Source organism: Gambusia affinis, linkage group LG03 (genome assembly GCF_019740435.1).
Source record: "Gambusia affinis linkage group LG03, SWU_Gaff_1.0, whole genome shotgun sequence".
NCBI classification, from domain to species: Eukaryota; Metazoa; Chordata; class Actinopteri; order Cyprinodontiformes; family Poeciliidae; genus Gambusia; species Gambusia affinis.
In genome coordinates, this window is record NC_057870.1 from 16,215,935 (window position 1) to 16,228,539 (window position 12,605).

Here is a 12,605-nt window from a genome sequence, read left to right on the forward strand (position 1 = left end):
GTAATGTTCATGTTTTGCGTCAAACAAAAGCACTTAAGCTAATGTATTTTATTTTCCTTTAGTTTTCACGGTGTATTTGAAGCATGGTGCATTTAGTGCACTTCAACAAACTTGGTTTCAAACGAAGTAAATATGAATCTATTGCACCCGACGAAGCTCTCCCCGTTTCCATGGGTCCGAGGAACTGCTATACAGTGACTTTCAAACCTTTGTGTATCTTCATCAGCCCATTACAATGCAATGAGATTTATTGCCAGAGAGAGAAATATGCTCTAATGACTAATTAGGTTCAAGCTAGGGATAAAATTATTACCACTTTTAATGAATACCATGACAAAAAAACATACCAAAAGGTAAGTCAAATGTTATCCATCAAATGCAGAATCTTAGCTGCTGAGTATAACTGTGATTTCGCATTTACCAAAATGCACCAAGTGTGAAAAATAGCCTTTATTTAGACTTTAATTTAGACAAGGAAGCTTTTGCTCCCAGCCTAGCACTGCCTGCCAGGCTGCCAGGTATGCAAAGTAACTGTTGCTGTCTTTTGTGATTTCTTGGACCAAAACCACTGCAGAACAAAGTTCTGGTTATATTCAATAAGCAGAACCAAGATGATATGAGGGTTTCTGCTTATAGCACAATAGAAGACCTTCCTGGAGATCTTCTGAATAAATAAACATAAATATACTGCAGTCAGTCTAAACTTTAAAAATCATATTTTGAAGCTAATCAAAAGAATTTGCAGTATCTTCTTTGCAGTCTGAATGCTGGATGCACTGTGTCTGAACTAAAGATTGCACTGTTTAACAAAGGGAAGTTATAATTTGTTCAAACATTATCACTTCTGCCACTGGTAATAATGGTGATAATATATGTTGCTGGCTTAGTGCTGCAACTTCAGCTTGGGATGACACATTTATTATATATTCAATGAATTTGAACAAAAATTCATAATATCATAAATGCTCCTGTACACTTTGAACACAATTATAAAAATGAAAAATACTTTCATCCCTTTTTAGGTTACTTTTGTTGCTTTGTTTGTTTTGGGGTTGGGAGAGTTCTTTAGTTCCCTTTTTATTTTCAGTAAATAATTTCATAAATCAGTTTTAAAGGGGCCTAATTAGAGATATTCAAAGATTCGGGAATTGTACAAAACCTTACATGGTGATTTATAAATTTGAAAGCAGGCGAGAACCTCACACTGGACTGAAAGAGCAAACATGGCACTGACTACCAAAACTTTACAACATATGCTAAAATTGAAAATTAGATCGGAAAATCTGGCATTGCCATTTGCTATGATACAATTACACACATCACTAGTCTGTGGAAAAAGCAGGCAGGAACTACTAAGCAGAAGAAAGCACAGCGGGGCGGTAGGTATAATCTGATCAAGGACTAGTAACCCAAAGTCAGCAGATTAGATTACTAATATTAAATGCAAGTAAACCCCTCAGTGTGAATTATCTTACCTGGAACACAGCAATCGGCGCACAGCTCAGTGTTTCGCAGGCGTTTAGACATCCTTAAATCTGCAGAAAATGCTTTCTAAAAGGTGCAGAGCATTAAACCCGTTATCATAACCATTGGTTACGCTGAAGGAAGACGCCTTCCGCGTTAGCTAGACTTAGCTAATAAATAAATAAAAACAAACAAGGACCTAAATACTTTCATTAGCCGCTGCTACCCTTAGAGTTTGTGCATGATAACATTAGCTCTCAACATTTAAAATAAGCTTCTCTCCTGCCATACAGCTGACTAGGCACCCACCTGCCTCAGTAACTAGCCTGCGCCCATTTGAGAGTTTACCCCTCAGTTTCTGCTAGACAGCAGAAGGAGCAGCTGCGACTGTGACCTACTAACATGAGTCGGTAAGCCCCGAGTCTGGACTGTCAGGAAGCAAAACTCAGGCAATTGAAACAGTGACGCCCCCTGGTAATAACTTGGTGTACACCGAATTAATTATTGTCTATTGCATTCTAGATCTATATCTAAGAACATGGGCTCAATACAACGCAACATATTTGGTGCCACACAGCCTGATAGGCAGTATTCAGGAAGAGTTAACATGATTTTACGTACCTCTGCACAGGAGGTGAGCATGATCCAGGCACCTTTTGAAAAGATCCAGCAGGGGTCACAATTGTCCCAATCCTGTGCAGTATGCTCTTTATTTACCTTGACAGTCATTGTTAAACTTGACACCACATATAACAAAAGAATAAGTTAATATAACGTGACATCTCTTTAGAAAGAAGTAAGTGATATTCATTTATAGCTCAGTCAAATGGTACTATGGGCCCATACTTACTTATAATCACAAAAAAGAAATGATCCATGAAGATGATCGCTGCATATAATTTGTGGTTGTTCTTGAAAGTCACTCTGGGTTTTCTACTTCTTCTGCTAACCCCATCCCCTTTGAAAAGAAAACAAAAACTTTTTATTGAGAAACCTGTAAACATTAAAGTGTCTGTACTTTTACTGCTCAATGTCACGTAGATTTGACTTTCATTCTTTTCTCTCCACAAATACAAATATCTCAAAAAGGCAAAAAAAAAAAACTTTTTCTTTTTTGTATATGTATTTAATTGTGTTTTTTACACAGAGGAAAACAAGGTTGAATGGGTGCTAACATGCATGGTACTAATCTCAGTATTCTGTTCAGTGTTTATCAGAGAGATAGTCTGGGGGAAGAAGCTGTCTTTGTGGCAGCAGATTCTTTATCTTTTTGTAAATAGTGGCCTGTAGCACCATCATGATAATACAAAACTAAACAGTTTGTGTCCAGGATGTGTGGGGTCTGCAGAGATGTTAGCTGTCCTTTGCTTGACCCCAGACTTGTACAATTTTTGGATGGAGAGAATATTCTCTCATATTCCCGCACTGACACGTATGTGTATATATATATATATATATATATATATATATATATATATATATATATATATATATATACTTCTTCCTCTTAGCTATCCCAGAGGCCTGGGAGCTTGAGGTTCTGGCCTGTCAAGGTATTTCTGTGCCTAGGACTGCACATTTCTGGACTGAGATGTCTGATGTTGTTCCTGGGATCTGTTGTAGCCACTGTTCCAGTTTGGGGTGACTGCCCCAGGGTCCCTGACCACAGGCACCACTGTGGTCTTCACCTTCCAGGCCCTCTCCAGTTCCTCCCTTAGGCCCTGGTATTTCTCTAGTTTCTCATGCTCCTTTTTCCTGATGTTGCAGTCGCTTGGTATTGCCCATCCACCAATATCTGTATATTTACCTGTTGTTTATCCACCACGACTATGTCTGGTTGGTTCGCCCTCACCATTTTGTCTGTCTGGATCTGGAAGTCCCACAGGATCTTAGCTCGGTCATTCTCCCACTTTGATCTTGGGGGTTCCAGTCCATATTCTGCACAGATATTTCTGTACACTATGCCTGCCACTTGGTTGTGTCGTTCCATGTATTCTTTCCCTGCCAGTACCTTGCACCCTGCTGTTATGTGTTGGACTGTCTCAGGGCCTCCTTGCACAACCTACACCTTGGGTCTTGTCTGGCCTCAATTGCTCTGGTGTTTAGGGCCTGTTCCTGGGCGGCCATGATGAGCGTTTAATTGTAAGATACGACAATGTGCAACAATTACCCAATATTTAAATGTGAATTAAAGGGAAATCAATTTATTTACGGATCAATTTCCGGAATACTTTATTTAGCTCCCCCCCGTACTGACACGTAATATGGTTTAGTCCAACCTGGAACTGTCTATTATTTTCGGTAAAGACGACGCTTGCGGCTGATAAATCCATTTCTGTCATATCAACGTCAGCAACAAATCTCCAGGAAAACATACGAGCTACCATTTTAAAGTCAGCTTCTACGGAATTTGCTTCGGACGATACAGTTCAGAACTGAGAGTGTTTTCCTGTCCAGGACACCCCTGTTGCTGTTGCTAGGTGCTCTTCCTGGCACTTCCTTGTTCAAAAGTTTTATTTAGAGGGAGGCTCGCGGGCAGAAGTTGGTCACTGGACTGGGTGTCATTCCTGCTGTCAGCGGCAAAAGCGATGGTGTTATGGCGCACATTTCGCTGTAATTAGCGTGTACCCGCCGCCGCTTCGGTCACAGATGAAATACTCTGAGACTGTCAGTAGTGAAAGGCTCCAGAAAGAGGAAGATGTCTACGGCTAGCATTAGCGAAGACATCCGAGGGAAGTTTCCCCTTCATTCCGCAGTTTGGGAGAACGATTACAGGAAATTGGAACAGCAAATACGATTACAACAGGTTTGTAGAAACACAAAGTTAGCTGATAAGACCACAAAATGAAAGCAGATGCTAGTTGCTCGCTGTGTTTGTAGCCTGTGAAAGTAGGCCAGATGCTGTGCTGTCACACAGGAAAGTTACCTGATGACTGATCAGCTCACTCACAACATTAACTTGCTTAGAAAAACAGGAAGGAACAACAGGTGCATCTTTGATTTGCAAGACGGATCGAAAAGTTAATACATTTCTGGAATTCAAAAGTGAAACTGGCATGGTATATTGATTAATTACACGCACAAGGGTGTATTGATGTTCATTTGGAAATGAAAAAGTTTGTGACTAACAATGTAACGGTTATTTTGAATATGCGAGTGCTACGTTATGACCAGCAAAACATGGGGAAAACCGGTGACTTTAGAGTCCAGCTGTCATTGCTAGGAATGCTAGGCTCAAATAGTGCTCTATCCAGGCATATTTTTGGAAAGTTGTATGTAAGGGAAAAACTAATTTGTTAAATCTATAAACTACTAATAACTGACGTCTTGAGAGAATCTTCACCATTCTTTTGGACTGACTCCATCAGTCAGTCCAACAGTCTCCAGTCGTGTAAATGGGACATGGACTACAGCTATTGCATTTCTTGTACTAAGCACTTCACACTATTAGAGACGTATGTGAAGATAAAAAACACTGGACTGTTCTGTACTCGGGGGTCCAAAGATTTCTTTTCAGATGAAAATAAATGTTGCATTTTATTTGTAAATCAAGATCCCATCATCTGGAGGAAGAGTGGAAAGCTACACAATCCAAGTTTCTTGGGGTCTATGTCATCTGATGATATTGGTTCAGTGTGTTTTATCAAGTTCAAATTCAGTTGCCTGCCATAAATATTTTAGCACTTTATATTTCCTTCTCGTGACAAGCTTTAAGGAAATTCAGATTAAAATTTTCCTTCCGAACTTTGCATCCACCTACACTGCACCGCTGGCTCCATTGACATGAAAATATCTGTTGCAGTCTGTAATTAATGATTAGAGAAAATAAGTTTCATCCAGAGGACATAGACATTTGTTACACTCAACATATCAAATTTATAATAAACATGTCAAGACATTAATTTGGATAAAGATAACAAAAGTACTTTTACAAGATATAAAAAGAAGAAATGATTACAAATAAAAATGTTTCTTCAGTTACTGTGCCTCTGAGTTGATTTAAGACAGACTTTTTACATAGGGACTTTGGCACCTCTAACCAATGACTGCATGTCAATTACAGTGTGACTCATGAAACCTGTTGCTTGTGTGGTGGTGCAGGTTTGCATAATTATCAACCGCTGCCAAATTAAGTATATACAACCGCACAGGGATGTCATTCAGGTAAATGTGGTCTGTTGTTGTGACCCTCTTCGAGTGTTTACCTGTACTGTATGACGTAAATGCTGTACTTGTAATGTTTATTGTACGTTTGTTTTTTTGTTGTTGTTTTTTTTTCTCAGAATGACATCGAGGCCGTTGATCCCCGGGGTCGAACACCTTTGCACCTGGCCGTGTCGCTCGGACACCTGGAGTTGGTCAGAGTTCTTCTGAGACACGGTGCTTCAGTGACTAAAGAAAATGCCAAGCATTGGACAGGTTAGCCTACTGCATATCAGCCAAGTAGTGCTATAAAACACCGTCCTTCATCTTCTCTTATGTGTGGTACATTCACATCAGTTTGATGGTTATTTTATCTCCTAAATCCCCTCCTTATCTGTTGCTAATGGACTTTCTTGTAGATGCTTAACATACTCCCTCAGTTACAGTAAAACCCTCACCACCAACATTACTGAGGTCTTCAAATGGATCATTGCAATACCAGTGGGGCCGACGATACTTTAACAGGCATTGTGGTTTCCATGCTCTTCTGTGTATTTGTGCAGTGCTGCAGGAAGCTGTCAGCACTGGAGACCCAGAGATGGTTCATTTAGTGCTTCAGCGTAGAGACTACCTCAAAGCCTCCACTGCTCTGGGGGGAGTGCCTGAGCTGCTCTTGAAGATCAAGGAGGTTTTTATTCAGATTGTTTTTTTTTTTAATAGAATGTTTGTAAGTCTGGAAACGTTTCCTATTGTAGAATAAAAACTGTCCTTGCTTTTTTTTCCCCACCAGTCTCCTGACTTCTACATGGAAATGAAATGGGAATTCACTAGCTGGAGTAAGTGGGATTTTTGTGTGTTTTATGTTAATTATAAAGGCACAGGCATGTTTTTCCCTAATGCTCAAGCATCCAGAGCTCTTTGCATAAAGGTTTCATCAGGTCATACAGGCAAAACAACATACCTGCTTCTGCCGTTCCTGTTTAGCTAAGCGTCCCATTTTTTTCCCCACTGTTCGTGTCGTTGCTTCAGTCCCTCTTCTGTCCCGGATATGTCCAAGTGACGTTTGTCGCATTTGGAAAAGCGGTGCCAGCCTTCGAGTTGACGCCACCCTTCTGGGCTTTGACAACATGACCTGGATCAGAGGCCGAAGGAGTTACATCTTCAGAGGAGATGGTGTGTGTGTGTTTTAAACTCCTATGTAAAAATGCTTTCTAAGGTGTTTAAGCGTAAAAAACATTTTTCTTTTTTTTTTTGTCCCACAGATTCCTATGCAGAGTTAATGGAGGTGAACCACGATGATGGCGTCGTCGACACCGAGCGCTTCAACATATCCCAAGAAATGGAAGAAGTCACGTTGGAGTCGATGCAACCAGCTGAACAGGAAGTTGCCAAAAGATTGACAACACCTATTGTCAACACCTACTTGGACACAAAGGATATTGCTTTTGAAAGGCGAGATTTCTTTCTGGTTGCCAGCAGTCACAACACAAATAGCTCTAATGCTCTTTAATCTCTCTTCCTGTCTGCTAATGTTTGTCTCTAATTAGGTCTGTGTTCAGCAAGATTAGTACTCATCTCATGGTAATTTCTAGAATCTCCTCTGCAGAATTTATTTCTAATATCTGTATACAAACCGACTTTAATGGGAGGAAATATTTACTAATTATCATCGGTGCTAAATTTAGTTTAGTCAAACCCATCCAAGAGAGATTACTTGCATTAAAATTCTTAATGTGTAAAACGTTATGTATTTAATTGATCAAAATGAATGCATTAAAGTTCCAGTCTTATTGTTTTTGCCCGTACGTTGGAAAACTATTCAAGCTCAGACAGAATGGGTGGAGAGCATCTCTGAATTTGTTTTCTCAATTGGAGTGAAAATGTACATTCCCTCCAAAAATCAATGAAGTTTCTTAAATTAGCTCTTCACCCCCTAACCCTCTATCAGATGATGGTGACGCTGGCAGAGGCCTGAGCGCTCTCCTCGTGGGCGTGGCTCTTCAGCAGGTCTTTCATGAACTGCTCTAAAGCAGCAAAGTAGCCCTGACACTGCCATGTGTCATTGTGCGTGCCCTCTGGAAAGATGGCCAGCCGCTTAGTCCGAGCAAGGGACAGCTCATAGTCTGAGTCAAAGTCTATGAGCGGCAACGTCAACGTCTGAGCTTTGACTTTGCTGTTTTAACAATATAAATAAGGTCTGAATTAAACTATTTGATTGTCGCTGTGACTATAGTTAAGGTAGTTGGAAAACACTCTGTTATATTTAATAAAATTGTCCAGGGACTAGAAATCCTGTTGGAAGGTGCTGCTCCATCACAGTTTATTATTTTCTCTGCATTGGGTTGTTCTAAGATGGCAAAACATTCTCTGTGATGTTGCCTTGTTTTCTCAAATAGCTTTTTTTTTGTGTGTTTGTTTGTTTTCAAACAGATGCAAATCTGGGATTTTAGGTTGGAGAACAGACAAAACTGAAGCAGTCAATGGATTTGAAGCAAAGGTTTGAGAAAGTAACATGGCTGACATTTAGAAAAAACAAACTCCGTATCCACTAGCACCTGTGCAGCCGGTCATTCTGATTTGTGCTTTATTTTCTTTCAGGTTTTTAGTGTGAATAATGTAAACGTGGTCATCAGGACGAGGACGGAGCATTTAACAGATGAGGAGAAAGCCAGGATTAAAAGTAGGCGGAGAACATTTCTCTTACTTGATTTTGGTTTTTCCGGACTTATAAATTCACATGTAACCTTTTCTATTCGTAGGTGAAAGGAATGTTTTAGAGTCTTTGCTGGGGACTGTGGAGCAGCACATCAGTGCCCAGGGGGTAAGATGCTCATTTCAGTATCAATTAAAGATCAAATTATTTGTTTCGCCTCTCAGTTAATGGCTCATTTTAGTTTGTTGCTCCAATTTGCAGAACTTAACTCTGGAGTATGCCACAGCCACAAACCCTACTGCGATCACGCCAGAGGAATATTTTAATCCCGACTTTGACCTGGGTAACAGGGACATTGGTCGTCCCATCGAACTGACGATTCGAACACAAAAGTAAGAGTTTCTGTTTTTATTGTGCGATCTTCATCAGGCCGGGTGCATGTTTGATGAATGCCTCCTGTAATGTTCATCCACTTAGGTTCAAAGGAACGCTGTGGATGAGTGAGGAGCATCCTCTGTCCCTGGTGGAGCAGGTGACCCCCATCATTGACCTCATGGCTCGAACCAGTTCCCACTTTGCACGATTAAGAGACTTTGTAACCCTGAAGTTTCCCCCTGGATTTCCTGTTAAAATAGGTACAAACCAATACATGCTTTCTTCTTCTTTTTTTTTCTTTTTATAAAATTTGCATTTTAAAGATTTTTTTTATCTTCTCAGAGATTCCCCTGTTTCATGTGCTGAATGCCAGGATTACATTCGGTAATGTAAATAAATGTCGCACTGAAGAGGAAGCAGCAGCCACACCGACATCTTCGGAAGAAAATGAAGAAGTAGCCACAGGTAGCGACGCAGCCACAACATTTGTTGTCTTTAAAAAAAAACAACAACAAAAAGACTCCATGTTCCTAACTCCTTAGCGTCTTGTTCTCCATTCGGTTCTGCCCTCCTTCCACAGCTACAACTCCGTTTCAAGTGTGTCCCTCGGTGTTCGAAGTACCTCCGAATTATCACCGCAGAGGGGGCAGCCGCCACACCCCCATGTCCAACAATGATGATGAGCTTCTGCAGTTTGCCATCCATCAGAGCCTCCTGGACTCACAAAGAGGCTCAGGCGAGGTCAGAGCAGCAGCGCATCATTTTTTCCTCTAACGTTTTGCATGCTCCTTTCTAAATATCCCTCTTGTTTGTGTGTTTTTATAGGTGAGCTGGGATGATGCTAATGGAGAACTTTCACATGCAATGACAGGCAGCCATAGCGATAGGTAGGTCCAGGCCTTTTCACTACATAAATTGGTCTGCAAAAGCATGCTTAAGGTTTTTTCAAATAAAGATCTGAAAAGTGTGGCATACATTTCAAATCAGCCCACTTCAGTGGGCAGTTAATAATTGCATGGTGACCACTTGCATGTCTTCATAACTACTAGTTAAATTTAGTTGAGTAACATTTTGGGGAAAAAATGTAACATTTAGGAGTAGTTCTGTTCTAACAAAGCAAATTGACTGCAAGTATTAGTTTCATATTTTTTCATGATGTGGAAAAGTGCTTTCTGAATCTGTTATTTTGTGATCATGTTAATTGTTTGTATTTTTTAAATTTTATTTCATGTTAGTCTTTAAAATACCAGGTGTTGGATATAACATTTTTGTCTGTCTAATGGCACGGCATCACTTTAACAAATTGAATCAAATGTTCTGATCAGTTACTCAGTACTTTAGCAGCCCTCTAACCAAGACACTTTTTACTTGAGAAAAATACGATGCAGTGGTGCTACTCTTGAGTACAACTTTTGGCTGCTCCACCCACCTCCTCTGTTGCTTAGCAAAGGCAACAGCTCAGGGTTGAATCTGACTTCCTTTGTTTCAATCTTATTCCAGAAGTATCCCTGAAGGGCTGCAGGTGGAAATTGGAGACAGCGTCAGCCCTGTGAGCTCTCCCTCCGCTTCCAGCCACGACTCGGACCTCCACCTGGCCATGGAGCTCTCAGCTCGAGCTCAAGAAGAGGAGGAGAGGAGGAGGAAGGAGGAGGATGAGGAGCTGGAGCGGATATTGCAGCTGTCACTCACGGAGAAGTGAAAAGGAGAAAGAGGGAATTTTAAAACGACGTTCCTGGAACCAGAAGTAACAACCACACCTCAGTGTTTCCTTCCTAACCTTTCTAAATCCACCTATGCAACCACTGATTTTATATTTACTGTAACAGACTTGCCATACAGGCAATAAAAACTTTCCCTTATTTTTCAATAGATATTTTTGAGAATAACTTTTTCTTTCCTATATTTCTTCAAGTGGACATCTTGTCACTACTTGCTTACTTCAGACCGTTGAGGTACTTTAGTCCTTAGTTATTTTTGTTTACTAGTTAGAGTCACAACAGCCTTCACATGTGTTAATCATTATTGTTTGGATTGGGGTTAAATTAAAGTTAGGTTCTTGAGTTAGCTTCAAATGTTTCTTTGTGCTGAGATGTCACACTTCATGCCACCACAACCCTTTTTTTTTTTTCTTAACATGTAAAGTCAGATTTCTTCTAAAAGCCTAGCACATCAAATTATTTTGAGCACTGCAAACGTAAAGCAGCAAGCTTGAGTATTATTGCAAGTCTTCCTGCAGAGTCGCTACTCAAAAATATGTTTGGCTCATCAAATAAGAAAAATCTCAGGGTTCCAACTTTCTAGATTTTATTTTATTTTTTTTTCTTCCAACATTTATTTATGAGTTTCAGAGCTGTTGTAGCCTGGTAAATGTTTATTATGCAAACGATATTTGTCATGCATATTATTCTATGCTAAAACCTAAAAATGGAAAATTCATGGAGCCATTTCTGAATGCATTTAGATCTATGTTGTGAATGTACAGGACTGCAGGTGGTTGAACAAACGCATGTTGCCATGGGAAATGTTTTTAAAGTAACTGCATGGTGACAAATCTGTGCTGCAGCCAGGCCTAGACTTGGCTTGAGGTAATAAAGTAATTATTTTTGTAACCTGTCACTGAGCGCAGCTTCAACTCCCTTCAGAAATGCAATAACAGAGACCGGTCTCATCTGTGAGTCGTCGCGGTAACCGATGTAGCAGCGTTTACCTTTTCCTACCATGAACTGGAGGCGTCACAGATTCCAGCATGATTAAGAGTAGCAGCTTCAGCATGTGCCAAGGATCACTTTGCTCTGAAAATGCCTGAGGGGCCGAGGTGTGGTGAAAAGTTCATGGAGTGCCACTAAGACAAAAAAAAAATTCTGCTAATGTTTTTTAAGATTTTTTTTTTATTTTTTTTTTTATGTGACTAATGAGACAAAAATGCTTTTGGTTTGTACCAGAGTGATGCAGAGTAACATGAATTAACCACTAAAGTTGATTTCACTGACAGCCAACCACTTTTTAAAAGGTCCCTGTTGTTGCTATGATTCAACTAACTGTAATGCAGGGGTGTCAAAGTCAAATGGACGGAGGGCCAAATAAAAAATTTAGCTACAAGCCGAGGGCCGGACTGATCGAATGTTCATTGAGATTTTTTTTAAATGACGCATTTGGTCTAGTGCAGCGGACCGGGGGGGGGGGGGGTGGTGCGCGTTGTGAGGATCGAGGGTGCGTTGTGAGGATCGAGGGTGCGCGCGTTGTGAGGATCGAGGGTGCGCGCGTTGTGAGGATCGAACGGGGGTGTGCGCGCGATGTGAGGATCGAACATCTCGCATTTTTTCAGACGGGTCTAATATCATCCCAGGGGCCGTAGAAAATCTTCTCGCGGGCCGGATGTGGCCCGCGGGCCTTGACTCTGACATATGTGCTGTAATGGATCAAGTTGCCAAACTGGTGAAAAGTCAACTTTGTGAAGGCTAGCTAATGTTAATGCAGTTCTCTGCAATGCAATGTGTGAGCAAAGATGTTTTCTTAAAAAAAAAAAAATGGTAAAAGTTTTGAAAATGTCTGAAAATGTTCTAAAATAAAAGCACTTTATTTCCATGAGAACTAAGCTTGTTTTTTTCCTTTCCTAAGTTAGCAACTTAAAAAAAAATAAAAATAAGCCATGACAATGTTATTTTCAGGGGAAAAAATGTTTTTTTTTTTTTTTTGTTTCTCTTTTTTATTCTTTTCTCAATTAAATTTTTAACAACTGGCTCAGTGTAATAAATGTCCATTTAAGTCTAATAGCTTCAGCCTGAACCTGGTCAGCAGTGTGAAGTGCAAATCCTTGCAGTAATTGTCTCTTAATCATTTTTCACTTACAGTCTCTACCACTACAAACTTCAAAGTTTTGCAGATTTGATGTGACAGACAAAGTGGTTCATCAGCTGTGAAGAATGCTCTCTAACTTCTAAAAAATATTTGATGGACCCAGTTAATCGAG

General features: G+C 40.2%; 2 protein-coding genes across 15 annotated transcripts in view; one reads left to right on the plus strand and one right to left on the minus strand.

Annotated features, from left to right (window-relative positions):
• Positions 1–2,153, minus strand: part of git2a (G protein-coupled receptor kinase interacting ArfGAP 2a) — a 20,360-nt gene extending 18,207 nt beyond the window's left edge. For 5 of the 13 annotated variants that reach the window (XR_006370128.1, XM_044110902.1, XM_044110909.1 and 2 more), the window contains exon 1: positions 1,476–1,872. Coding sequence is in view for 10 of the 13 variants with exons in the window: in XM_044110902.1 (XP_043966837.1) it covers positions 1,476–1,527 (52 nt within the window). In the remaining 3 variants the exon portion in view is untranslated. Of the gene's footprint in view, positions 1–1,475; positions 1,874–2,085 lie in introns of those variants that run through there. The other 8 variants (XR_006370130.1, XM_044110906.1, XM_044110904.1 and 5 more) reach the window with 4 other exon arrangements.
• ankrd13a (ankyrin repeat domain 13A) overlaps positions 1–11,248 on the plus strand; it is an 11,420-nt gene extending 172 nt beyond the window's left edge. Inside the window, exons 1-15 of one of the 2 annotated variants that reach the window (XM_044110912.1) lie at positions 3,734–4,270; positions 5,748–5,883; positions 6,171–6,295; positions 6,398–6,443; positions 6,637–6,780; positions 6,870–7,059; positions 8,038–8,104; positions 8,206–8,287; positions 8,367–8,428; positions 8,522–8,652; positions 8,738–8,895; positions 8,978–9,100; positions 9,216–9,376; positions 9,461–9,522; positions 10,136–11,248. In XM_044110912.1, coding sequence (XP_043966847.1) covers positions 4,163–4,270; positions 5,748–5,883; positions 6,171–6,295; positions 6,398–6,443; positions 6,637–6,780; positions 6,870–7,059; positions 8,038–8,104; positions 8,206–8,287; positions 8,367–8,428; positions 8,522–8,652; positions 8,738–8,895; positions 8,978–9,100; positions 9,216–9,376; positions 9,461–9,522; positions 10,136–10,334 — 1,794 coding nt within the window. In that variant the 5' untranslated portion in view covers positions 3,734–4,162 and the 3' untranslated portion in view covers positions 10,335–11,248. Of the gene's footprint in view, positions 1–3,733; positions 4,271–5,747; positions 5,884–6,170; positions 6,296–6,397; positions 6,444–6,636; positions 6,781–6,869; positions 7,060–8,037; positions 8,105–8,205; positions 8,288–8,366; positions 8,429–8,521; positions 8,653–8,737; positions 8,896–8,977; positions 9,101–9,215; positions 9,377–9,460; positions 9,523–10,135 lie in introns of those variants that run through there. The other variant, XM_044110913.1, reaches the window with a different exon arrangement.
• The last annotated feature ends 1,357 nt before the right edge of the window (positions 11,249–12,605 follow it).